The sequence below is a fragment of the Podarcis liolepis genome, assembly GCF_965112155.1.
Source record: "Podarcis liolepis genome assembly, chromosome: 2".
Lineage (NCBI taxonomy): Eukaryota > Metazoa > Chordata > Lepidosauria > Squamata > Lacertidae > Podarcis > Podarcis liolepis.
In genome coordinates, this window is record NC_139555.1 from 120,959,509 (window position 1) to 120,983,977 (window position 24,469).

At 45.0% G+C, this 24,469-nt stretch overlaps 1 protein-coding gene across 2 annotated transcripts; it reads left to right on the top strand.

Annotated features, from left to right (window-relative positions):
* Positions 1-129: 129 nt before the first annotated feature.
* LOC310701299 (uncharacterized protein) lies at positions 130-16,725 on the top strand. 2 transcript variants are annotated; one of them, XM_083491990.1, is made up of 3 exons: positions 130-252; positions 11,326-11,454; positions 12,971-16,725. In XM_083491990.1, exons 2-3 carry the CDS (start codon positions 11,337-11,339, stop codon positions 14,902-14,904), a joined length of 2,052 nt encoding a protein of 683 aa, XP_083348116.1. In that variant the 5' UTR covers positions 130-252; positions 11,326-11,336; the 3' UTR covers positions 14,905-16,725. The 2 variants fall into 2 exon arrangements, with proteins under 2 accessions (XP_083348116.1, XP_083348117.1); XM_083491991.1 differs by having other exon boundaries at positions 168-252; positions 12,968-16,725.
* The last annotated feature ends 7,744 nt before the right edge of the window (positions 16,726-24,469 follow it).

Here is a 24,469-nt window from a genome sequence, read left to right on the forward strand (position 1 = left end):
AGCCCGTGTCGGCAATCCCTAAGCGGGTATGCAGCCTCTTTGTCTGAACGTGGAGCCTGCCTCCTGAAAGGGTTAAATAAAACGAGCCCGGTGTCCTAGAGTGGCCCCAAGAAATCCATTTCCGGTTGCAAACGCCCCTCTCACCCCCCCTCTCTACCCTACCCCCCCCACCTTTCCTGGAAGCTGGAGCCCCGTCTGAACGTCGGAAGGCGGCTGCAGGTTCTGCATCTTCCGTGTCTGGGGACGGATCTGGTGAGTCTGGCTCCGGGTGCAAAAAAGGAGAGGCTGCAACGCCCCAAAAAGCTTCAGGCTTTGTAGAAAAGGAGGAGAGAGAGTGGGGGGGAAAGCTGCAGCCTGGGGGAGTATTATTTATTATTTTTAATTTATTAAATTACTATACCGCCCTTCATCCAAATATCTCAGGGTGGTTCACAACATAAACTAGTAAAGGACACCCAGCCACCTTCCGTCTGTGCAGCAGAACTGATGTTGCTCCTCCTTTCACTGCACGCAAGGTCCTTTCTCCTCCTTGTCTCCTATTATTGCTATTTCATAGAATCTTAGACTTGGAAGGGACACCCAGGGGTCCTCTAGTCGGACCCCCTGCATTGCATCAGCTAAAGCATCCATGACAGGTGGCCATCCACGCTCTGCTTCAAAACCTCCAAGGAAGGAGAGGCCACCACCTCCCGAGGGAGACGAACAGCTCTTATTTTATTCAATTTATATACCCTTCTTTGTCCAATTATCCCAGGGTGGTGTGCAACCTTAAGCATATAATTTACACAGAATAATAATAATAATAGTAATAATAATAACAGCAACAAATGGGGCTGGTGATGGGAGTTCTTGGTCAAAGCAGCTGTCAGGCGCCAGGTTGAGAGCTGCACTAAGGGCAGCTGTGGGGGGGTTGGGAGAGCTCTGCATGGCGTGCAGAAAAGTGGATATGGAAAAGCCCCCCACCCTTCTCTAAAAGAAGGCCCTCCTTCCTGCAGTGAGTCGTTAACCTATGGAACTCGCTGCCACAGGAGGCAGGGCCTGCCGCCAACCCTGATGACCTTTCCGAGGGACAAATTTATGGAGGAGAAGGCTATCAATGGGTACTAGCTCTAAGGCATGGATCCGGGGGCCGGATCCGGCCCAATCGCCTTCTAAATCCGGCCCGTGGACGGTCCAGGAATCAGTGTGTTTTTACCTGAGTAGATTGTGTCTTTTTATTTAAAATGCATCTCTGGGTTATTTGTGGGGCATAGGAATTCATTCATTCCCCCCACCTACAAAAAAAATATAGTCCGGCCCCCCACAAGGTCTGAGAGACAGTGGACCGGCCCCCTGCTGAAAAAGTTTGCTGACCCCTGCTCTAAGGGCTGTGATTCCCCTCCATGGTCCAAGGCAGTACAGTGGTACCTCAGGTTACATATGCTTCAGGTTACAGACGCTTCAGGATACAGACTCCGCTAACCCAGAAATAGTGCTTCAGGTTAAGAACTTTGCTTCCGGATGAGAACAGAAATCGCGCAGCGGTGGCGCAGCAGTAGCAGGAGGCCCCATTAGCTAAAGTGGTGCTTCAGGTTAAGAACAGTTTCAGGTTAAGAACAGACCTCCGGACCAAATTAAGTACTTAACCCAAGGTACCACTGTAATGCTTCTGAATACCAGCTGCTGGAAATCAGGGCAGAGGATATTTTCTGTTGTGCTCGTGGGTTTGCCACAGACATCTGCTTGGCGACTGAGAACAGGACGCTGGTCCAGATTACAAGTTTTTAAGAGCGTAATCTGGCTGCTGCCGGGTTACAGACTCCTGTCATGATCTCTTTATGAATACGGTACTTCTGTGGTATATGGAAATGGACCACACGTTTAAAGAAGATTGGAAAATGTTTATTGAATATATGGGGGGGTACGGGGAATTGTGTACTTTTGAAAACATTAAAATAAAAAAATTCCTTCCTGTAGCACCTTAAAGACCAACTAAGTTAGTTCTTGGTATAAGCTTTCGTGTGCATGCACACTTCTTCAGATACACCTGAAGAAGTGTGCATGCACACGAAAGCTTATACCAAGAACTAACTTAGTTGGTCTTTAAGGTGCTACAGGAAGGAATTTTTTTATTTTGACTATGGCAGACCAACACGGCTACCCATCTGTTTTTGAAAACGTTGACAGCATTAAGATAAATTCAACAATGTAAATAAGTTTTGATGGATGTAATAATGGAATACCGAACGGTTTGGTCTATGTAAAATATGCAGGGATTTATGGTATGCAAAATGAACCCTGGAAAGAGAAGAAGGGAAGTCGTTGATGTTTTAAGTTTGTTTCAATGAATACTCTAAATTGTAAAATAGAAAAAACACAGACACACGAAAAAGGGACCTGCAATAATTCCTATAGTCCAAGAATGTTCCAGTAAAACAGGGTATGTTACAAGAATTTCTTAACTGAGGGAAGGGAGGGAAAGCACATTGCCGTAGTTTATTTGTTTTGGGTTTTTTTAAATATTAATATACTGTAAAGCCTTTCAACAGAAATAGTCACAGGACAGTTTTTTTCTTTCTTTATTATTTATTACTACTTCTGTGTTCTACATTGGAGGAGTTTGAGGTGATGCGCGTGGCTCTTCTCTCCATTTTATGCTCACAACAACCCTGTGAGGTAGTTTAGGCTGTGTCTGGACCAGGACATTCAGTGAGCTTCATGGCTGAGTGAGGATTTGAACCCAGGTCCCAGTCCAACAGTCTAACCGCTGCATTGTGTTGAGTCTATTGTTTTACACAAAACACACACACCCTAATATTAAAAAATACATAATAAATAGAAACATTATATAATAAATAGAAACATTAAAACAATTACCATAGATAGCATAATTAAAAATGGCTTTAAAATGATTTAACTCATCAGCTGCTAAAAGCCCAGCAAAAATGGTAAATTTCCCCTGGTTTCAGAAAGAATGCAAGGTTATGGTGGTCGTTCCACAGAATCCCATTAAAATCCCAGTCCCTTTTTGCAAGATTCAAAAAGCAAAGATGTAAAACTTTTATGATAGGGTTGCCGTATTTCAAAAAGTTACCCTGAATAAAGGGACACAAAAGTTGTTGGCTTTTTTTGGCAAGTTGTTTTAATGGAAATCGCCAGAAACGACATTGCTGACATGGATTGTCTGGGAAATTCTGAATGTATGGCAACCATATTTTATGATATCCTCCCAATATTTTAGTTGTTATAGTTATTTTGGGAGGTGCCCCATGGAGGTTGCTGGCTAAAATACCGGTAGATACGGATATTATGCATTAAATCCTATACTATGTTATAGTAAATTTTGTTTTAAAAATATTCTTTTATTGGATTTTATAGACAATTGAACACCCTTGACAAGACAATATTCACCTTCTCCTGAAACAGGATAAGCAATAAAATAACAGCACAAAGCAAAAGAAATATAAATAATATTGTGAGCACTTGTTTTCTGCCAGTAAAAAGTAAAAAAAACAACCAAAAAACAAAGTCAGGTTGGGCCAAAGCTAAAAATGCAAAGCATAGCATCTGAGGTAGAAATGAAAAGCAAATTTAACCCAAAAAGTTAGACTAATATGTATAAACCTTATTTTCACAGGGGAACAGGCGTCAGGATCCAAACCCAGTTCAAGCTGTGATTCAAAAGTTTCTTCCTATTGTACCCACCATAACTATTTAAAAGCAGTGGGTGTCATTGCAATAAATATTTAAAATTACTTTTGGTTGTTTATTATATATTAAATTTTAGCATTGCAAGGTGTTCTGTATATCTGAGAAATTAATTTTATTTTAAAGGAGACAGCACAGGAAATGATAGCACATACAAAACGCACCTCACGTTATCCCGAATAGCCAGTTCCGATGCCTCTAGTTTTCCTGCTCATGGAGCTACAATTCCCAGCACTCTTAATAAACTAAAGTTCCCAGGATCCTTTGTGGGGAAACCATGTGGTTTAAATGAATGACGTTGATCTGTTCAAACTGCATGGGAGAACCTAGGTGAGGAGCATAGCTGTCAACGTTTCCCTTTTTAAAAAGGTAAATTCCCTTATTCCGAATAGGATTCCTCGCAAGAAAAGGCAAAAGTTGACAGCTACGGTGAGGAGATTAAGCACATAAGCAGAAAAAAAGAAGACCAGGCCAAAGGGAACCTTTCTAAGCCAGTATCCTGGTTGCCAGCCAGATGCCTGAACGGGACGCCCAAAATCGCAACACACTTCCTATTTATGATTACCAACAATTGGCATTCTTAAGAACGTAAGGTACAGTGGTGCCCCCGCAAGACGAATGCCTCGCAAGACGGAAAACCCGCGAGACGAAAGGGTTTTCTGTTTTTGAGTTGCTTCGCAGGACGAATTTCCCTATGGGCTTGCTTCGCAAGATGAAAATGTCTTGCGAATCTTGAGAATTTTTTTCGCTCCCCCCCTTTTTCTAAGCCGCTAAGCCGCTAATAGCCTTTTAGCAGCTAAGCCGCTAAGCCTTTAATAGCTGCTAAACCGCTAATAGCGCTAAGCCGCTAATAGGGTTGCTTCGCGCACTGTATACCTGGGGCAAAGCGGAGGGAGTCATAGAATTATAGAATTGCAGAGTTGGAAAGGACCCTGAGACTCTAGATTAGGGTTTCCCAAACTCAGGTCTCCTGCTGTTTTGGGACTACGCTTCCCATCATCCCTGAGTCCTGGTCCTGCTGTGTGGCCTAGGACCCACATACCTATGGGACTGCCTCTCCTGATATGCCCTGCGGAGGACCTTACGGTCCAGAAATGACAACATTTTCATAGCTGTCAACTTTTCCCTTTTCTTGCGAGGAATCCTATTCGGAATAAGGGAATTTCCCTTTAAAAAAAGGGAAACGTTGACAGCTAAGCATTTTGGAGGTCCCAAGTCACAAGGTGGTTAGGTTGGTCTCAACTAGGGCCAGGGCCTTTTCAGTACTGGCCCCGACTTGGTGGAACGCTCTGTCCCAAGAGACTAGGGCCCTACGGGACTTGACATCTTTCCACAGGGCCTGCAAGACAGAGCTGTTCCGCCTGGCCTTTGGTTTGGGCTTGGTCTGACCCTTACGTTTCCCTCCCTGTATGGTTTTGACTTTTAAAATGAGGCTGCATTTTAAATTGCTTTTTAACCTGTGTTTTAAATTGGTTTTTTCTTTTCTTTTTTTCTTACTGTGTTTTTACTGACATTTTATTGGTGTTAGCCGCCCTGAGCCCGGCTCTGGCTGGGGAGGGCGGGGTATAAATACAATTATATTATTATTATTATTATTATTATTATTATTATTATTATTATTATTATTATTATTGGTCCAAAAGCAGCTGGAGACCCAAGTTTGGGGAAACCCTGGTCTAGATCAAATTCAAATTTGGTTTCCAAAAAGCAATTTTTCCTCACAAGAAACGGGAACACAAAATAAAAGCAGTGTGTGAAAAGAATCCTGCCATCTTCGTTTTTAGAACCTGCTGGTTCAAGCCAATCTCGGCTCCTAATCCAGATTAGTCCAGCAGCCAGTTGAACCAACCAAGGGAGAAAGGTTGTTTTCTGCTGCTCCAGAGAAGCGGCCACGGAGCAATGGATCCAAACTACAAGAAAGAAGATTCCACCTAAACATTAGGAAGAACCTCCTGACAGTAAGAGCTGTTCGACAGTGGAATTTGCTGCCAAGGAGTGTGGTGGAGTCTCCTGCTTTGGAGGTCTTTAAGCAGAGGCTTGACAACCATATGTCAGGAGTGCTCTGATGGTGTTTCCTGCTTGGCAGGGGGTTGGACTCGATGGCCCTTGTGGTCTCTTCCAACTCTAGGATTCTATGATTCTAGGTCCCTATGGGAAGTTCAGAAGCAGAACATTTATTAAGACTTCTTTTCTCGAAAGTGGGGGAGGAGCTGGTGATGATGGCGTCCCGCTCCCATAATTCCTCGATTATCAGCCATGCTGGCTGGGAATTTGGTTTGGCTGATGGGAGTCCCAACGGTATTTGCAGGGCCGCAAATTCCCCATCTCTGCATTAAAAGCACATTTCTCTCACCTTTCTGTTCTCAGTGTGCCTTTTGGAATGGCCCACAGCTTTTAAAGACTATAATTTCACACAGCAGTTTCACAATTGGAGGGCTGGAGTAATTCATCTACGGTCGTACCTCGGGTTACAGACACTTCAGGTTGCATTTTTCTGGGTTACGGACTGCCGAAGTCCGAGGACCCAGAATGGGTTACTTCTGGGTTTCGGCGGTCGCGCGTGCGCAGAAGCACTAAATCAAATTGCAACTGTGTGTGCGCAGATGCGCCGCTGCGGGTTGCGAACGCTGGTGGTTGCGAACGTGCATCCTGCACGGGTCACGTTCACAACCCGAGCGTCCACTGTATGTGGAAAGATTTTTTTTTGTGAGGGGGGCAGCTACTTAAGAGTAGAAAAATTGTGAGTAAAGGGGCCAGACAACAGAGATGTGTCAAGTTATCCATGATGATGGAGAAAGCAGATAGAAAGCTTTTTTGCCCCTTAATGTCGAATGATGGAACCAGGGGTAGGTCAGCGAAGCTGGAGAAAGTGGATAGGGGACAAAGAGTTTGTTCCTCTCTCATAACGCTGGAACATTCGGAGCTTTTTTCTTTTTTTCCAGGGGGAATTCACCAGAACTCAGTTCTGGCAACCTCCCGGGTGGGTGCCATTCTAAAAGAAAAAGTGAGGGTTCTGGCACCCCTTTCCCCAGAAAAATAGCGCTGGGAGTGTGGCGATCACACAGGGTCCCCGGACGTTTCACCGTCTATTGATCCCTGTGCCACCATTTGATTTCTCGCTGCCACCACCCAGGCTCTACCTGGGACAATACTGAGTCCAGTCAGGGTTAAACTGGAACATAAACTTTTGTTTATTTATTGCAGTTTAACAAGCGTGTGGTTTCATAAACGGTATTGGTCAATTGCAATCATGGGGTGCCTGTCCAGACCTATAACTTCCGCTACCTGCTCTCACTCACTAAACCGCCTCTCAGATATTTACTTGTCTTCCTAGCTCCTAACTGTTCCTGACTCAACTTGTTTCACTGCACTAACTCAACCTCCCCACAGACTCAATTCACTCCCACTCCAACAAACCACCCAACTCCCAACAAACTCCTCTTTTCCCCCTCCCAGAGCTGGTTTTATACTCCCTCTGACTCCACCCCCTGGGTTCTGATTGGGTAACCTGTTTAACTATTTCACCTCCAGCACTCTCATATGTTAACGTCACAGGGACATCCAACTGAATGTTGGACGATTCAGGACTGACAAAGGACTTCTTCACGCAGCAGATAGCTAAACTGTGGGATTCACTCCCCCAAGAGGCAGCGATTGAAACTGAAATTGAAATACTTTATTGTCGCTTGTACAACTTGTATACAGTGAGATTACACGAGCACCCGCCCACTCAGCTCTCTTAGTCTTAATTCCCCTCGTTTACTGACGCACAACCACCAAACCTGAAAGTCAGTTGCCCTGTTGTTATCTTTTCATTCAGCAGCCTAACAGCCCGCGGATAGAAGCTGTTCTTTACCCTGTTGGTGCGACTGATCATGATTCTATATCTTCTGCCTGAGGGCAGATCAAGAAAGTGCCAGCCGGGGTGTGAATCATCCCTGAGAATTTTCCTCACTCTCCTGAGGCAACGTTCTTCCGCTATTTCATCCAGCGGATTCACGGGACAGCCCATAATATCTTGTGCTGTATTCACCACCCTCTGTAGGCACTTCCTATCAGTTGATGTCAAACCAGGTTACCACACCGTGATGCAGTATGAAAGGACACTTTCTATTGTTGACCAGTAGAAGGAGATCATCAACTGTTGATTGACATCGTTCTTTTGCAATATTCTGAGGAGATGCAGTCTCTGCTGGGCTTTCTTAACCACCTGGGTTGTATTTATTTTCCAAGTAAGGTCTTCGCTGAGATAAATTCCTAGGAATTTAACGGAAGAGACTCTCTCCACACAGCCCTCCCCGATGTACAGTGGGGCTAGTTCTCCTCTCTTCCTCCGAAAGATGGCCACCAACCTAAAGATGGCTTTAGAAGACGATTAGGCAGATTCATGGAGGATAAGACTATCTGGTGGCTACTAAATCTTGATGGCTATGTTCTGCCCCCACAACCTGTTTCTCGAAAGTGCAGGAGAAGAGAGGGCTGTTGCGTTCAGCTCCTGCTTGCAGTCTTCCCTCTTGAGCACCTGGTTGGTTGCTTTAGAACAGGATGCTGCCCTGTTCCACTGGCCTGATCCAGGAGGCTCTCATCTCTTGGGATCTTTCACTCTTTTCGGCTATTTGCATTCATCTCTGGGGATTTTTTTTACTTGCTGCTCAGGCCCGACCTCAGTTCTGCTCCGGGAAAGCTGCAGCAAGTGCCGGCATCCATGCCACCAGGCCAAACTGCTGCCAGAACCTGGCTAGGGCCACCATAGGTTGACCTTTCCAGCTCTTATGTCTTCCTTTCTCCTATCCAGGCAGCTCCCTCTCAGCCTGAAATGCCAGGTGCCTTCTCCACAGAGGGCCACCAGCCTGTTGGCTCTGTTTAAAGGAGTCTTGGTTGCTTAAACCAGCCAGTCCTGCGCTAAGACTCTTGGGAACTCATCCTTGGTCCCTCTTCAACTGTTGTTGTTTAGTCATTTAGACGTGTCCGACTCTTCATGACCCCCTGGACCAGAGCATGCCAGGCACTCCCGTCTTCCACTGCCTCCCACAGTTTGGTCAAACTCATGTTCGTAGCTTCGAGAACACTATCCAACCATCTCGTCCTCTGTCGTCCCCTTCTCCTTGTGCCCTCCATCTTTCCCAACATCAGGGTCTTTTCCAGGGAGTCTTCTCTTCTCATGAGGTGGCCAAAGTATTGGAGCCTCAACCTCAGGATCTGTCCTTCCAGTGAGCACTCAGGGCTGATTTCCTTCAGAATGGATAGGTTTGATCTTCTTGCAGTCCATGGGACTCTCAAGAGTCTCCTCCAGCACCATAATTCAAAAGCAACTGTACCATTTTCAACTGTACCATTTTCCTTTTAAAAAATAAATACAGTGGTACCTCTGGATGCAAACGGGATCTGTTCCAGAGCCCCATTCGCATCCTGAAGTGAACGCAACCTGTGTCCGCGCATCTGCGGGTCGCGATTCGCCGCTTCCGCGCATGCACGTGACGTCATTTTGAGCGTCTGCACATGCATGAGCGGCGAAACCCGGAAGTAACGCGCTCCGCTACTTCTGGGTCGCCGCAGAGCACAACCAAAAAATACTCATCCCGAAGCTACTTCAACCCAAGGTATGACTGTAAATAAATTGATTTGGTTTTTCAAATTAAAGTTTTACAATCACATATCCAACATACATCATAACAACAAGATTCCAAAGAATCTCCTGGATTTTCCTCCTCCCCTTTATGGGTCCTGTCGTACCTTGGTTTTCAAACATCTTGGAAGTCAAATGTTTCGGGTTTTGAACACCAAAAACCCAGAAGTGACTGCTTCGGTTTCCGAATGCTTTTCGGAAGTCAAACGTGCCACGCGGTTTCCGTATTGAGTTTTCTGCAAGTAAATGCTTCCGGAAGTAAACACACTTCGGTTTTCGAATGTTTCAGAAGTCAGAACAGTCTTCTGGAACAGATTACGTTCGAAAACGAAAGTACAACTCTATATCCAAAATTCACCATTAAACTACAAATTTTATTCCAATCCTACTAACAGTTTTAACTGTTTACAATGATTTTTAATATAAATTATAATTTCCCCCCCATTCCTTATTAAAATTTTGGTCTTCCTGTTTCTTTCAGTCATTTTTGCCATTTTGGCCTAATCCATCAATTTAAATCTGCTGTTCTCTTCTGGTCAGGACTTTGTCTTCTTTCCATCTCTTTCTGGTATGTCAAATTCAAGCCAGGGGCAAGCAACAGACAACAGGTGGATGTTTTGAAGGCCAAAGTGACCTTACCCAACTGTTGCAAGCTTTAAAAAAAAAATCTTGCTTTTTTAAGATTTGACTTTTGTGGGGCAGAAAGAGGCAGAAATATCGGAATCTCCAATTATTATTAAAAAATATATTTTTATTAATTTTTACATGAAATTTCCAAAAAACATACTACATATTTTCTTATCTGATTCAATGTTTTAGACTTCCATCAACCACATCTGAAGATTTTTCAGTCTTTATCGCTTAATCTGCATTTCATTACTTTCACTATTACTTTTAATAGTCCTTCACTAATACTTCTCTTCATACTTTTCTCTGCAATATTTCACATAGTCCTCCTTACAAAACTTCTTGCAATCCTACTAGCGTAATCTGTTGATTACAATTGCTTTTCAAATAGTTCACATATTTACTCCAGTCCTCTGAGAATCTCTCATCCCGCAGGTTTCGAATCCTTCCTGTCATCTTGTCTAATTCTGCATAGTCCATTAATTTCATCTGCCATTCCTCTTTCGTCGGTAATTCTTCTTGTTTCCATTTCTGTGCCAATAGTACTCTTGCTGCCGTTATTTCATATATTATTATTATTATTATTATTATTATTATTATTATTATTATTATTATTATTACAAGATTTCTGACTTCATCTCCTGGCTGGCATAAAGAGGAAGAACTGTTTGTCTGGGACTGTGACAAAGAGGAGAGTTCAGCGAAGAGGAAAGTTTGTCAGGTAGCTCCTTAGATGTGTGGGGAGACAGTCTGTTGTCTGGGAACTTTAGGGCTCCCTATAGAATTTCCTTCATCCAGAACAAGGTGACTTGTGAAAGGAGCAAAGCACAAAGACACCTTAGTGTGAGAATGGTGGAGTTTGGGGTCTCCAGAAAACCAAGGACCAGCCCCAAAGGTTTACACTAACTTGTGGCTCACTTAGTAAGAACGTGTTTTGTAGATGTATGCTGTTGTAAATCGTGGTGTTTATGGGAACATTGGTTTTTATAATGTAGAAAGGAAGAAGGAACAAAGTGACATCTGGGGCTTTGAATTCTTTTCCCAAACTGCAAGCTCGGAGATGAAGACGAAAACCCCTGATGGCCTTGTTTATTTATCATGTTTGACCATAGTTAAACAATGGTTTAACATTAATGTGAGCACTGCTGGGTGCAAGTTGATGAAATTTGCAGGGGCTTCGCTTTTCCTTTGCTGGTAGTTTGCTGCCAGGAGCTAAGCTGCCTTAGCGTTATATACAAACCTTGGTTTTATGTCTTGTTTGCCTCCAAACAAATCACGAGTTTCCCCCCCACTCCTCTTCCTGTGGAGCTTCCTATCTTGTTGTATCTAGGACTGAAGTTTTACGATTCTCATTCTTTCTTTTTTCTCAACCCGCTTCTGCAAAGATGACAGGAACATGGCAGAGATCACGGCACAGCATATCCAAGAGGAAAGCCCCGGGTTCGAAGAAATGTTCATGGCTTCCAGCGGACGATCCCACGCAAGCCTGGCCCTCCAGAATGCGGTCGATGAATGTGAGTTCCGTTCGAAATTGGATAGAACTCCATTCTAAATTTGTTTCTTTGTTTTAAAGCGCATCTAAACTGCTCTGTGTTTTAAAGATCCCTAAATGGCATTCAAAAATATGAAAAAAAAACCAATAAAACAGTATCCTAAAAAACAGAATACGAGTTTCGCACGCCATAATACACTAATAATAATATCTTGTTTTAAATGTTTTAGTTGTTTCTGAGTTGTTGTTTTTTCAAAATAATTTTTATTAGTTTTTAATTACAATAATCCAATATTAGCCTCATTATAACAATGCCAAATTATAATACAATTACTAATACCAATCATTCAGATGCCAAATTATAAAATTTAGTCCCCCCCCCCCCCGCATACTAGAATTGATGGTTTGATGATTTACTTTATTTCTGCGTTCCAAAATCTTATTAATTTCAACTACACTCCTGTCAAAATAACAATCCCTTATAAAATAACTGCAATATTAATGACTTCCGTTCGTATTGACACATTAAGGGATTTGTAAATCTACAGGTGAAGCATTCAAACTATATCCTTGTTCTTCCTGTGTGTGGCAATTATTTTGCCCATGGTGTTTCTTCCTCTCCTTGTAAAATGTTTAGTCTATCTTTTCCCGGTTGTTGCTGTTCTCCATCCTGCCTTGGGCGGAGCTAACATCCCACTGTTGTTTCAGAAGTTCTCCATTGCTCCGCCCCTTGCTTCGTTTTTTTTCAACTTTAACAGCACCTACAAAAATCACAATGTCCCAATAAATATCCTGTTTTCGCCATTTTTCCTCTCAGCCTGGGAAGGAGAGTGATCTGTGGAACTTCAAATAACTCAGTAATCACTTTCTAAACAAGCATCACAAAGTGATTTACACAGTTAAAAACTCATTACTGTTTCTGAGTTTTTAATTGTGTAAATCACTTTGAGATGGAGGTTTAGAAGGTTATTAATAAATCAATGTTAATAATAACTAAAGTAATAATAGCAACAGGGACGCGGGTGGCACTGTGGGTTAAACCACAGAGCCTAGCACTTGATGATCAGAAGGTCAGCAGTCCGAATCCCCGCAACTAGGTGAGCTCCCCTTGCTCGGTCCCTGCTCCTGCCAACCTAGCAGTTTGAAAGCACGTCAAAGTGCAAGTAGATAAATAGGTACTACTCTGGCGGGAAGATAAATGGCATTTCCGTGCACTGCTCTGGTTCACCAGAAGTGGCTTAGTCATGCTGGCCACATGACCCGGAAGCTGTACGCTGGCTCCCTCGGCAAATAAAGTGAGATGAGTGCCGCAACCCGAGTCGGCCATGACTGGACCTAATGGTCAGGGGTCCCTTTAATAATAGCAACGGCAGGCCAAATGTCTGAAGAATGCCAAGGTCTGAAGTTGTTCACTAGGTAGGGGTTACTGTTGGTTTACCGGGAGAGGCAAGGTGGTAGAAAGTTTGGGGCAGCTGTTGTATTCTGTAATTGATTTTTCTTCTTTTCCCTCACATCACATTTCTCTTTTATTTCAGCAGGGCATGTGTGGAAGAGAGAAAATGATGAGGAAGCCCATCAGGCATTGGAGGAAGGCATTACATTTCCAGCTATGGTCGAGAACCTTGGGAATCAAGATGGGATAAAGATGCAAGCAGGAAACGAGGCAGATCAGGATTGGGGTGAAACTATTGGTTGTCTGAACAGCGGCTTCTTTGAAATCCCAGCCCATCCAGGAAAACATAAAGGAGGAAGAAGGAACGAGTGCCCGGCGTATTCGGAAAGCTTTAACGATGCACCAGGCCTTCAAATGCATTGGAAAACCCAGACAGGAGACAAACCATATAAATGCCTGGACTGCGGAAAGAGCTTCAAGCGCAACTCAGAGCTTATTCGACATAAAAGAATCCACACCGGAGAGAAACCTTTCAAATGCCTGGAGTGCGGGAAAAGCTTCACTCAGAGCAGAAACCTTACTTCACATCAGAGGAGTCACACGGGAGAGAAGCCTTATAAATGCCTGGAGTGCGGAAAGTGTTTCAGCCAGGCCGGGATTCTTACTTCACATCAGAGAAGCCACACTGGGGAGAAACCATATCAGTGCCTGGAGTGTGGAAAGTGCTTCAGTCAGAGCGGGATCCTTACCGCACACCAGGGAATGCACACAGGACAGAAACCATTCAAGTGTCTGGAGTGTGGGAAGAGCTTTCGCCAGCAGATCCACCTCACCTCCCACGAAAGAACGCACACCGGAGAGAAGCCCTTTAAATGTCAGCAGTGCGGGAAGAGCTTCCGCCAGCAGATCCACCTTACTTCCCACGAAAGAACGCACACCGGAGAGAAACCGTTCAAATGCCGGGAGTGCGGGAAGAGCTTCAGCCAGAGCTCCCACCTTATCAGACACGAAAGAATCCACACCGGAGAGAAGCCGTTTAACTGCTTGCTGTGCGGGAAGAGCTTTGGCCACAGCGCGGAACTCATTCGACATGAAAGGACTCACACAGGGGAAAAGCCCTTCAGGTGCCAGGTTTGCGGGAAGAGCTTCAGCCGGAGCTCGGAACTTATCCGACACGAGAGAACCCACACGGGAGAGAAACCGTTCAAGTGCTTGGAGTGCGGGAAGGAATTCAGTGACAGCACCAACCTCATCAGGCACCAAGTCAGCCACACGGGAGAGAGACCGTATAAGTGTCCGGTGTGCGGGAAGAGCTTCAGCCAGAGCAGGAGCCTTACTTCACATCAGAGAACCCACACCGGGGAGAAGCCGTATCAGTGCCTGGAGTGCGGGAAGTGCTTCAGCCAGAGCGGGATCCTTACTGCGCACCAAGGGATGCACACAGGGCAGAAGCCGTTCAAGTGTCCCGAGTGCGGGAAGAGGTTCCGCCAGCTCATCCACCTCACCTCCCACAAGCGGATCCACACGGGAGAGAAGCCCTTCAAATGCCTGGAGTGCGGCCGGAGCTTCCGCCAGCACATACACCTCACCTGCCACGAGAGGACGCACACCGGCGAGAAGCCCTTCAAGTGCACGGAATGCGGCAAAAGCTTCAGCCACAACTCCATCCTCATCTCTCACGTGAGAACCCACACGGGAGACAAACCCTTCAAATGCCTGGAGTGCGGGAAGAGCTTCACTTGGAGCACGCTCCTTATTAGACACGAGAGAACCCACACGGCGGAGAAGCCGTTCAAATGCCAGCAGTGCGGGAAAAGCTTCCGCGAGAGCTCGCTGCTCAACAAACATCAGAGAAGCCACACCGGGGAGAAGCCGTTCAAATGCTTGGAGTGCGGAAAGAACTTCACTTCGAGCACGCTCCTTATAAGACACCAGCGGGTTCACACAGAGAACCATTTCAGCGCTTGGAGTTTTGAAAGGGCTTCGGCCAGCGCTCAGAACTTCTTAGACATCAAAGAATTCAAGGAGGAGATGATCCACTGCAACGATGAAAACAGTGGAGCGGTTGTCATGCAATAAGCCTTGTTGGGCTCCAGGAATTATTCATGTTGTGGGAAATTTATATATACTGCAGCTTCTGCAAGGGATCAGTTCGCAGCTAATCAGAAATCATGAAAATGATTGTAGCAAAGAAAGAGCTTCCGGAATTGCAGAGTCTCCTCTTCAGTTGCATAGATTTTAATGAGTTTTCGCACAATCATAAAATCTGGCAATTCTTCCAGGCACTACAGACGTCCTGATTCCTTGAAGGCGTACAGCAGAGGGAAGAAGGTCTCCTAATCTTACGTTGTTGTTTTTTAAGTGTGTATATTTCCTATTGTGCAATCTAAGAAATACTACTTTCATGTTAGGCCGCCACCAAGCAAACTTCTGTGATGTATGAACACTGCTATGTTCCTCTGCTGCCTGTCATTGTATGGAAGTCACTCTCCTATCTCTGGTCCTTTGTCTTCCACGACTCTTTTAAAAAATACTGTTTTTGCTAGGTGGTTCTGTGCGTCATTTGAGGAGCTGGTCACCCTTCAGGTGTGACAGAAGAAGAGGCTTATTCACGTCTTGCGGGGGAAACGGCAGGTGGAAACTATTAAGACTAATAGTTTTACTGTCGGCTGAACTTTTGTCAGGAAAGACTGACTTGTGAGGTGGACATAGGTGGTGTTGCGTGTGCAGACCAAATCCTAGTCAGCATGTGTTTGGCTAGATGTATCTGTGTTTCCATCAACAGAGAGGGAATTTCTTCAGAGAATTTCTGTCATGCGAAAAGAATAAAAACTGTCTTGGTTAATTTGTGTTCTGGAAGACCCCATAAATGGAGAGTGAAAATCCTGAGGGGAATTTCTGTCATGTATAAGGTGAAATGTCTGGGAGAATCTGGATGTATGGCAACAGTGCCGTTTTTTGCGATCTTCCTTAAAAATAGCACAAAAACTCTTTCAGCAAAAAGTTTGGGCAAAACTAAAAAAGCTCAAGAACTTTGGCAAAAAACAAAACCAAACCCCAACCTCAACAACTTTTGTTTCCAGATTTTCGCCTTTTGAAATATGACATCCTTAGTCACATAACAAAAAGTATAGAAGCTCTTGGTGGCTGTGTCTTATGGAGAGGAAAAATCCTGAGAGGAATTTCTGTCACGTGACACACAAAAAAGAATAGAAGCCATCTTATGACTGTGCCCTGGAAGCCTCTATCGATGGAGAGGGAAAATCCTGAGGGGAATTTCTATCTTGTGATAAAAAGAATAAAAACTGTCTTGGGGACTCTTTGTCATAGAAGACTGAGAGGAGAAACTGGTCAGAAAGCAAGACAAAAACCTTACTGACTTTCTCCAGCAATAACAGAACAGATCTAGGAAACATCCACTCCATTCAGATAAAACTTAAGTCTTTTGTCATCTGGTGACCAAACTTTGTAGTGACCCTGTCAACACAAAAAAAATATCTTTTTACACCTTCATAGCAGAGGAGGAGATTTGATAAATCCCTCTCCTTGTTCCCTACTTTAACATATTTTGGTGTCAGGCAGATCTCTTTTTTATTCTCCCCAAGCCTATTAATGTCATTCGATATTATTTTACCGTAATGTAACATATTTTATTTTAGTGTCTGGCGATCAATGGCAATTTAGTTATTGGTTTTTAGCTTTTGTAGGGGGGTGTTGAGTCCTGGCGGGGTTGCGGGTGGCTCCCTTGTGCGTTTTTACGCTGGGTTGGATTTTATTGTTGGAATTGTTGTACCTGCTTGCATTTAAAATTTTGTTTTACACTATTACTGTATGTTGGCTTGAAAAATATCTGTTATCGGGCAACTAATAAGTGGGAAGAATAAATAAGTAAACAGATAACTGGCCCTTGTACACTTCTCTCCTGGGCAGCCTGTGAAAGGGCAGCCTCAATATTGTATTTTTATTGCCTTAATTTATACCCAGCCCTTCCTCCCAAAAGAGTCATAGAATCATATAGTCACATAGGGGCAACCAAGGTGTCAAATCTGGCCTGGAGTTTCTCAAGATTTTCTACCCACCGATCTCAAAGTCCCCAAATGGCAGTGGGTGGAGATGGGGCTTAGTATTATCGGACTAGCTTGTGTCAGAAAGTGTGAGAAAAGGGAGGCTGTTGTGTCTGTGTGAGAGAGGGAAGAAAGAGGAAAATAGAGGGGGAAGAAAGGAATGTGTGTGTGTGTGTGTGTGTGAGAGAGAGAGAGAGAGAGAGAGAGAAGGAAGGAGGTTGTGTCTGAGAAAGGAAAGAAAGGAATGTGTGTGAGAGAGAAAAGGAAGGTTGTGTCTGAGAGAGAGGAAAGAAAGAGGGAGAGGGGGAAGAAAGGAATGTGAGAGAGAGAGAGAATGGAGGAATAAGGCAAGAAAGGAATGTGTGAGAAAGTGAGAGAAGGTAGGAAAGGTGTGAGGAATGTGTGTGGAAAAGTGAGGGAAGGAAGAATGTGTGAAAAAGAGGGAGAAGGCGTGTGAGAAAGGAGGAGGAATGTATGTGAAAAAGAAGTGCGAGAAGGAAAGGAGGAATGTGTGAGAACTTGTATAATTGTTTGACTTGTTTTAATTTTTATTACGTAATTTGTGTTTTCATGTTGTGCTTTTATGTGGTAACCACCCTGAGGATATAGGGTGATATACAAATTTAATAAATATGATAATAATGATTATGATGTCCGAGTGGAAGGAGCTGTATGTGAGAGAAATGGGGGTGGTGGTGTATGTGTAAGAAAGAGAGAAGGAAAGGAGGAAGTGTGTGAGAGGAGGGAGGAAGGGGGTGTGTGAGAGAGAAGGAAGGAAGGACAGGGCCCAATTGGGCCTCCCTTTCGCTTGGTGGTCCCAGGGCAACTGGCAATTGGGGGCCAAACGGTCTTGTTATCCCAGAGCAGGGAAGCGAGAGAGCCAGCTGGATCCTCCTCTGGCCAAAGATGGGGCCACGGCGGTCCCCTTCCCCTTGCTGAAATATTTTCATGGGATCCAGGGAGTGTAACCCTCAAGGTCTTCTTCGTTGGCAATCACTCGTAAGCCGGGTAAGATTGTCTTCCATGAATATGGTCTACACACACACACACTTAAAAACAGCAAATATCTAAAGTTTCAGTGGAACATTTCATACAGATTTTTTAAATTCATCTTCACATTTATACCCTACCTTTCATCCAAAGGCCTCATGGTAATATTAATTCTGCAGCAGCCCATGAGGAAGTCAGAAGCATATACAAAAAGTTGCCGGTGTATTATAGTGGTTAGACTGCTGCACTAGGATTTCAGAGACCTTGGGCCATTATATTTTTATATATCCTGTAAGCCACCCAGAGTGGCTGGGGAAACCCAGTCAGATGGGCAGGGTATAAATTATCATCATCATCATCCATCTAAGTCTACATTCACATCATACGTGTAAAGGGCTGCTTTACACAGTCATTTCCCCGCAAAATCCTGAGAGACAGAGTTTGCTAAGGGTGCTGAGAATTGATAGTGGGGCCCCTATTCCTATTGCAGTATTTGGTTTCCAGACCTTTGATGGTCTTGATCACCCTTCTCTGCAGACGTTCTAACTTGTCAATATCCTTCTTAAATGTCGGTGCCCAGAACTGGACACAGGACTCCAGTTGGGGTTTGGCCAGTGCAGAATAGAGTGATGCTATTAGGTACTTTTCTTGATCACTACACTATAAGTTTGTTGATGCAGCATGGAAAAGCATTGGCCCTTTTTGCCACTGCCTCACACTGTTCATAGAATCATAGAGTTGGAAGAGACCACAAGGGCCATCGAGTCCAACCCCCTGCCAAGCAGGAAACACCATCAGAGCACTCCTGACATATGGTTGTCAAGCCTCTGCTTAAAGACCTCCAAAGTAGGAGACTCCACCACACTCCTTGGCAGCAAATTCCACTGTCGAACAGCTCTTACTGTCAGGAAGTTCTTCCTAATGTTTAGGTGGAATCTTCTTTCTTGTAGTTTGGATCCATTGCTCCGTGTCTGCTTCTCTGGAGCAGCAGAAAACAACCTTTCTCCCTCCTCTATGTGACATCCTTTTATATATTTGAACATGGCTATCATATCACCCCTTAACCTCCTCTTCTCCAGGCTAAACATGCCCAGCTCCCTTAGCCGTTCCTCATAAGGCATCGTTTCCAGGCCTTTGACCATTTTGGTTGCCCTCCTCTGGACACGTTCCAGTTTGTCAGTGTCCTTCTTGAACTGTGGTGCCCAGAACTAGACACAGTACTCCAGGTGAGGTCTGACCAGAGCAGAATACAGTGGCACTATTACTTTCCTTGATCTAGATGCTTTACAGTGGTGCCTCGCAAAACGAAAAGAATCCGTTCTGTGATTCTCTTCGTCTAGCGGTTTGCGAAGCAAGCCCATTGAAGGATTAGCGGATTAGCGCTATTAGCGGCTTTTAGCGGCTTATCTGCTGATCGGATCAGCTGATAAGCGGCTTAGCGGCTTAGAAAAAGTGGGGGAAAGGAAAAAAACCCAGTAGGAACTCGCAAGACATTGTCGTCTTGCGAAGCAAGCCCATAGGAACTCTCTTTCGTCTAGCGAGTTTTCCGTCTTGCGAGGCATTCGTCTTGCAGGGCACCACTGTACTCCTATTGATGCATCCCAGAATTGCATTGGCTTTTTAAGCTGCCGCATCACACTGTTGGCTCATGTCAAGTTTGTGGTCAATCTAGACTCCTAGATCCTTTTCACATGTACTGCTCTCAAGCCAGGTGTTGACTCGTCTTAAGCTTAAGTCTGCTAAGACCCCAAGATATTTTTATCAGCCAAACACACATTGACTTGGCAGTGAAACCTCATCGAGTCCAGTGGGATTTACTTCTGAGCAGGCATGCAGAGGATCGCATGGCGAAACTTTCTGTGTCAAGTCCTTCATCCTCTCGTCCGTCCATCTCTATTGATGCATACTTCTTTGTCTGTGAGGCTTGAATCACACATTTCACAGCGAGGGGGGGGGGGGAAATGGATAGAGGCAGGTTTTTCTCCCCATAACACCAGAACCCATGGATTTTCAGAGCAGCCAAACATTGGAGATTCAAAATAAAAAAATTCCTTCCAGTAGCACCTTAAATACCAACTAAGTTAGTTCTTGGTATGAGCTTTCGTGTGCATGCACACTTCTTCAGATACACTTAGTTGGTCTTTAAGGTGCTACTGGAAGGATTTTTTTTTTTTTTGACTATGGCAGACCAACACGGCTACCTATCTGTAACTGGAACCATTGGAGATTCAGTACAGGAAGAAAATAAATACAGCACATAGTTTGAACCCTGGTATTCAGTCCTCCAAAAGACTGTGCTGTGTGTGCAATTCTTATATACGTTTTTATTGTAAAACATTTTGGGATGGGAAGTGATCAATAAATGTAGCAATAATAACAACAACAACCACCCCCATAATAACATATATGGCTTCCCAACCCTTCAGCATCTGTCCCACTCCCCTTTGGTGAAAGACACAGCCACATCCTCAAAGGAAACCAGACACTGAAAAAAGCACATATTCTGTACTCAGAATATTCTTCCCTACATGTGAGAGACAGTGGTAGCTTTCACAGTCTACTTACTTGGTCACTGTGGCGAGGGAAGGAGGGATTTTCCTTAGTTTATTAACAAAACCCAATTTCTACCCCAAAGAATTCCCTAAACCTGTACTGCTGCCACCATTTAACATAATTTAAACTCTCTGGACCCTTAACTTACCAATAACCCTGGCAACTGTGGGATATAGGCATGGTACAAACCCGGTCAGATATAGGCTATATTTAACAAATATAATAATAAAAATAAAAAAATTCCTTCCAGTAGCACCTTAAAGACCAACTAAGTTAGTTCAAGAACTAACTTAGTTGGTCTTTAAGGTGCTACTGGAAGAAATTTTTTTATTTTGACTATGGCAGACCAACACGGCTACCTATCTGTAAATATAATAATGTTATAAAACCCTTTTGCCATATTGCCCTTGTAGTTACTCCATCACAGTGAAGCCTGACCGTTAGGGGATGTCCTAATGAAAAGCAGGACATGCCAGGATCAAATCAGAAACTGGGACGGCTTCTGTAAATCTAGGACACTTGGAGGGTCTGAACTGAGTACAAGTTATTTGTTATTTAAACTCTAAACAGAGGTGGTCTTGCATACTTTTTATAGGAGAGAAAAGGGAACTAATGAAAGGGTCAAATTAAAGGCATAACTCTGTAAATGGGGACTAGATTTTAACTCCCATAAATGAAACCCCAGGCCTGTTTTTGCTGTCCTGGAATCTTCCTCTGGCTCCCCTACCAGGCACCAGAGCCCAGCATTGCAAACCGCCTCTCCTTTCTTCTCCTTCAGTGCTGTAGACTCCTTAGGCTGAGTTATATGGCTAGCCCAAGAAGCCTTTGGCCACCAAGCCCCTCTGCCCTTCCTTCTGGATCTTCTTTCCCCATCCTCTTCCTCTGCCTTCTTCTGTCTGACTCCAGGAGCACCAACAGCTCCAACTAACTCTGCTGAATAGCACCTGGCTATATATATACTTCCTTGGGCGAACCCAGCCAATCACAGCGTCTCACTAAGAATTCTAAACCAGCAACCGCCAATCAGAATACACATCGCTCCAGCCCCTCTTCAGCTGTCCGTCAAAGTTCCCACAGCGACAGTTAAACGGACTTGCACCTGACCAGAGAGAAGACTTCCCCCATCAAACACATTGCAGTAACAAATGCCGGAACTCGTTGCACAGTTTAAACAGGCAGGTTTTCTTCCCAATCATATTTGTATATTTGAGCCCTAGAAGGAAAGGGGAATATGATCCCTTCCTTACCAAAGGATTTATGCCTGAAAATTGAAGGAAGAAACAGTTCCGATAAATTCATGATTGATGTTTTATCATGGGCGTAGCCAAGAGGGGCCAGGGAGGGGCAGCTGCCCCCCCAACCAATAGAAATCAATAAAAATACATAGCTAACTGAGGTTCTGCCCCCCCCAAAAAAGGCCTGCCCCCCCAACAAAAATCCTGACTACACCCACGTGTGAGGTATAAATTGTTGTTGTTGTGATGATGATGATGACGACGATGATGCAGGAGAGAAACTGAGCAGCCTCTTTTCACGTTCAGGAAACCAAAAAAGTAGTTCCCCTCCAGTTCTGGCACTGTAAAGCTGCACAGCTACGTTCCCCTCTTCCCTCCGCAAAGCTCTTTCCTCTCCTGCTCCTACACAGATTGGTTAAGAGTTCAGAGTAGAGGCAGGAGGGGAGTAAGATCCTTTAAAACCCAATCAGGGGTTTGGGGGGGCACTTTGTAGTTGGATGGGTGTGGATTTTTTGGGGGGAGGGGGTTCTTCCTCCTTTTTATTTTTAAAGAATTCCTTCACCTGTCCACCTCTGCCCTGCAAATCCATTTATTCCCACCCCATATATTGCAGTCGGGGCTTTCCAGGCAGTTTGGCAGATCAATGCAGCTGAGTGGGGCCCCCATTTTGCAGCCCACTTGCATGGATCAGCACCACCACCCCATGGTGGGAAGGGGGATTCTCTTTCACTGAATGGTAGAGTTGGAAGGGACCCCTCAGGGTCATCCAGTCCAGCCCCCTGCAATGCAGGAATCAACGGAGGTATCCCATCCAATTTGAAACCATACTGGACCCTGCTTAGCTTTGCAAACGTGCCAGCAGTTTTATTGCTGCGCCACTTCCCCCCAATGCACCCTCCTCCTGCACCTCTTGGATCCAGGCCTCCACCACTCCACCCATCAGCCTTGCCAAAAAATGTCACTGGGCCTGTTTGCCTCCCTGGAAGACCAAGGAGTGTGCCCCCCCCCATAGTCTCTCCCACCTCACTTTCAAAACTTCCTGCCTCTCTAGGAACAAGAGCTCAGTCCATTTAACCATTGGATGGCTGAGCTGCAGCAGCCTTCTCTCTCCCACTCTGATTTTGTGTGTTTGTGGTTTTTAATTCTGCTTGGTTTAAGAACATGAGAAGATCTCTGCTGAGATCAGGCCAGTCTAGTCCAGCATTCTGGTCCCAGCCTCAATGGGAAGCCCAAAAGCAGGTTCTGAGTGCGACAACACGCCCAATTTGTGGCTTCCAGCAACTGGTGTCCGGAAGCAGCGTTTACTGCCTCCGACAGGGAGGTAGAACATATCTGAATTTGTACCTGGATAGCTTTTACCTCCACAAATTTGTCTACTTCTCTGTGTCTAATCCATACCTGCCTCTTGTGGGAGTTCCATAGTTTAACTATGTACTGCACAAATCACAGAATCATGAGTGGGAAAAGAACCTGAGGGTCATCTAGCCTGACCCTCTGCAATGCAGGAATCTCAAGGCATCCATGGCAGATGGCCAGCCAACCTCTGCTTAAAAACCTCCAAGGAATGAGTCTCCACCACTTACCGAGGGAGTCCGTTCCACTGTCGAACGTTTTTTAATGTCACAAACCTCTTCCTGGTATTTAGTCGGAATCTCAGAAGCCAAGGGTTCGAGTCCTACCCTCCACAGCAGGAGAAAACAAGCGTGCTCCACCTTCCATGAGATATCTGAAGATGTCTATCCTATCTCCTCTCAGTCTCCTCTTTTCCAGGCTAAACAGACCCAGTTCTGGGTGCCACAATTTAAGAAGGATGTTGAGAAGCTGGGAGGTGTGTAGATGATGAAGAGTCTGAAAACCAAGCCTGAGAGGAATGGTTGAAGGAGCTGGGTATGTTTGGCCTGGAAAAGAGGAGACTGAGAGGAGATACGATTCTATGATTGATGCCGCCTGCTGAGGCCCCCATGCCTTGCCACCCATCTTCTGAGGAACCCACAGTAACACTTAAGTGTGTGGGGGGGGGGAGGGAGCAATGCCACCCTGTCTGCACCCCTTCACTGGTGCAGAAGATGCGTCTCTTCCTCCTGGTCCTTGACAGTGAAGGCATTCTCTTTGTGGGACCCACATCGTTTGTTGAATTCATCCTGTTCTGTTATGCCTGGAACAGTTTTGACTTGCTTTATAATTGCATACAGTGCTTTTTTCTGGATAGGACGCAGGGGTACGCATACCCCCAGGGCTGTCTTTAGCATATGCGGCACCGGGGGGGGGCAAAGATCCACCCAGTGCCTCCAAATGATCATCTTGCTACTCCTGCTGCCGCCTCCTCCCAAGTAGTAATAAATGCTACTTTACTGAGGGAAGACTGGGGGTGTGGGGTCAGGGAGGGAGGGAGGCTTGGGAAGGAAGTGGCACACCAGCCAGCCGTATACCGTATTTTTTGCTCTATAAGACTCACTTTTCCCCTCCTAAAAAGTAAGGGGAAATGTGTGTGCGTCTTACGGAGCGAATGCAGACTTCGCAGCTATCCCAGAAGCCAGAACAGCAAGAGGGATTGCTGCTTTCACTGCACAGCGATCCCTCTTGCTGTTCTGGCTTCTGAGATTCAGAATATTTTTTTTCTTGTTTTCCTCCTCCCAAAACTAGGTGCGTCTTGTGGTCTGGTGCGTCTTATAGAGCGAAAAATACGGTAGTTGGTGGGGCGCAGCTTCCATCCTAAGCTTCTGCAGGGATCGCTCTCCTCCCGCGGAGGTTTGGGAGGCAAGCTGCACGTCCGCCAGCCATATGGTTGGCGAGGCGCAGCTG

Coding starts and splice junctions, on each gene's coding strand:
- LOC310701299 (XM_083491991.1), top strand. CDS start 11,337: ATGGCAGAGATCACGGCACAGCATATCCAAGAGGAAAGCCCCGGGTTC. Junction 11,455..12,967: donor CCAGAATGCGGTCGATGAAT/GTGAGTTCCGTT, acceptor CTTTTATTTCAG/CAGGGCATGTGTGGAAGAGA.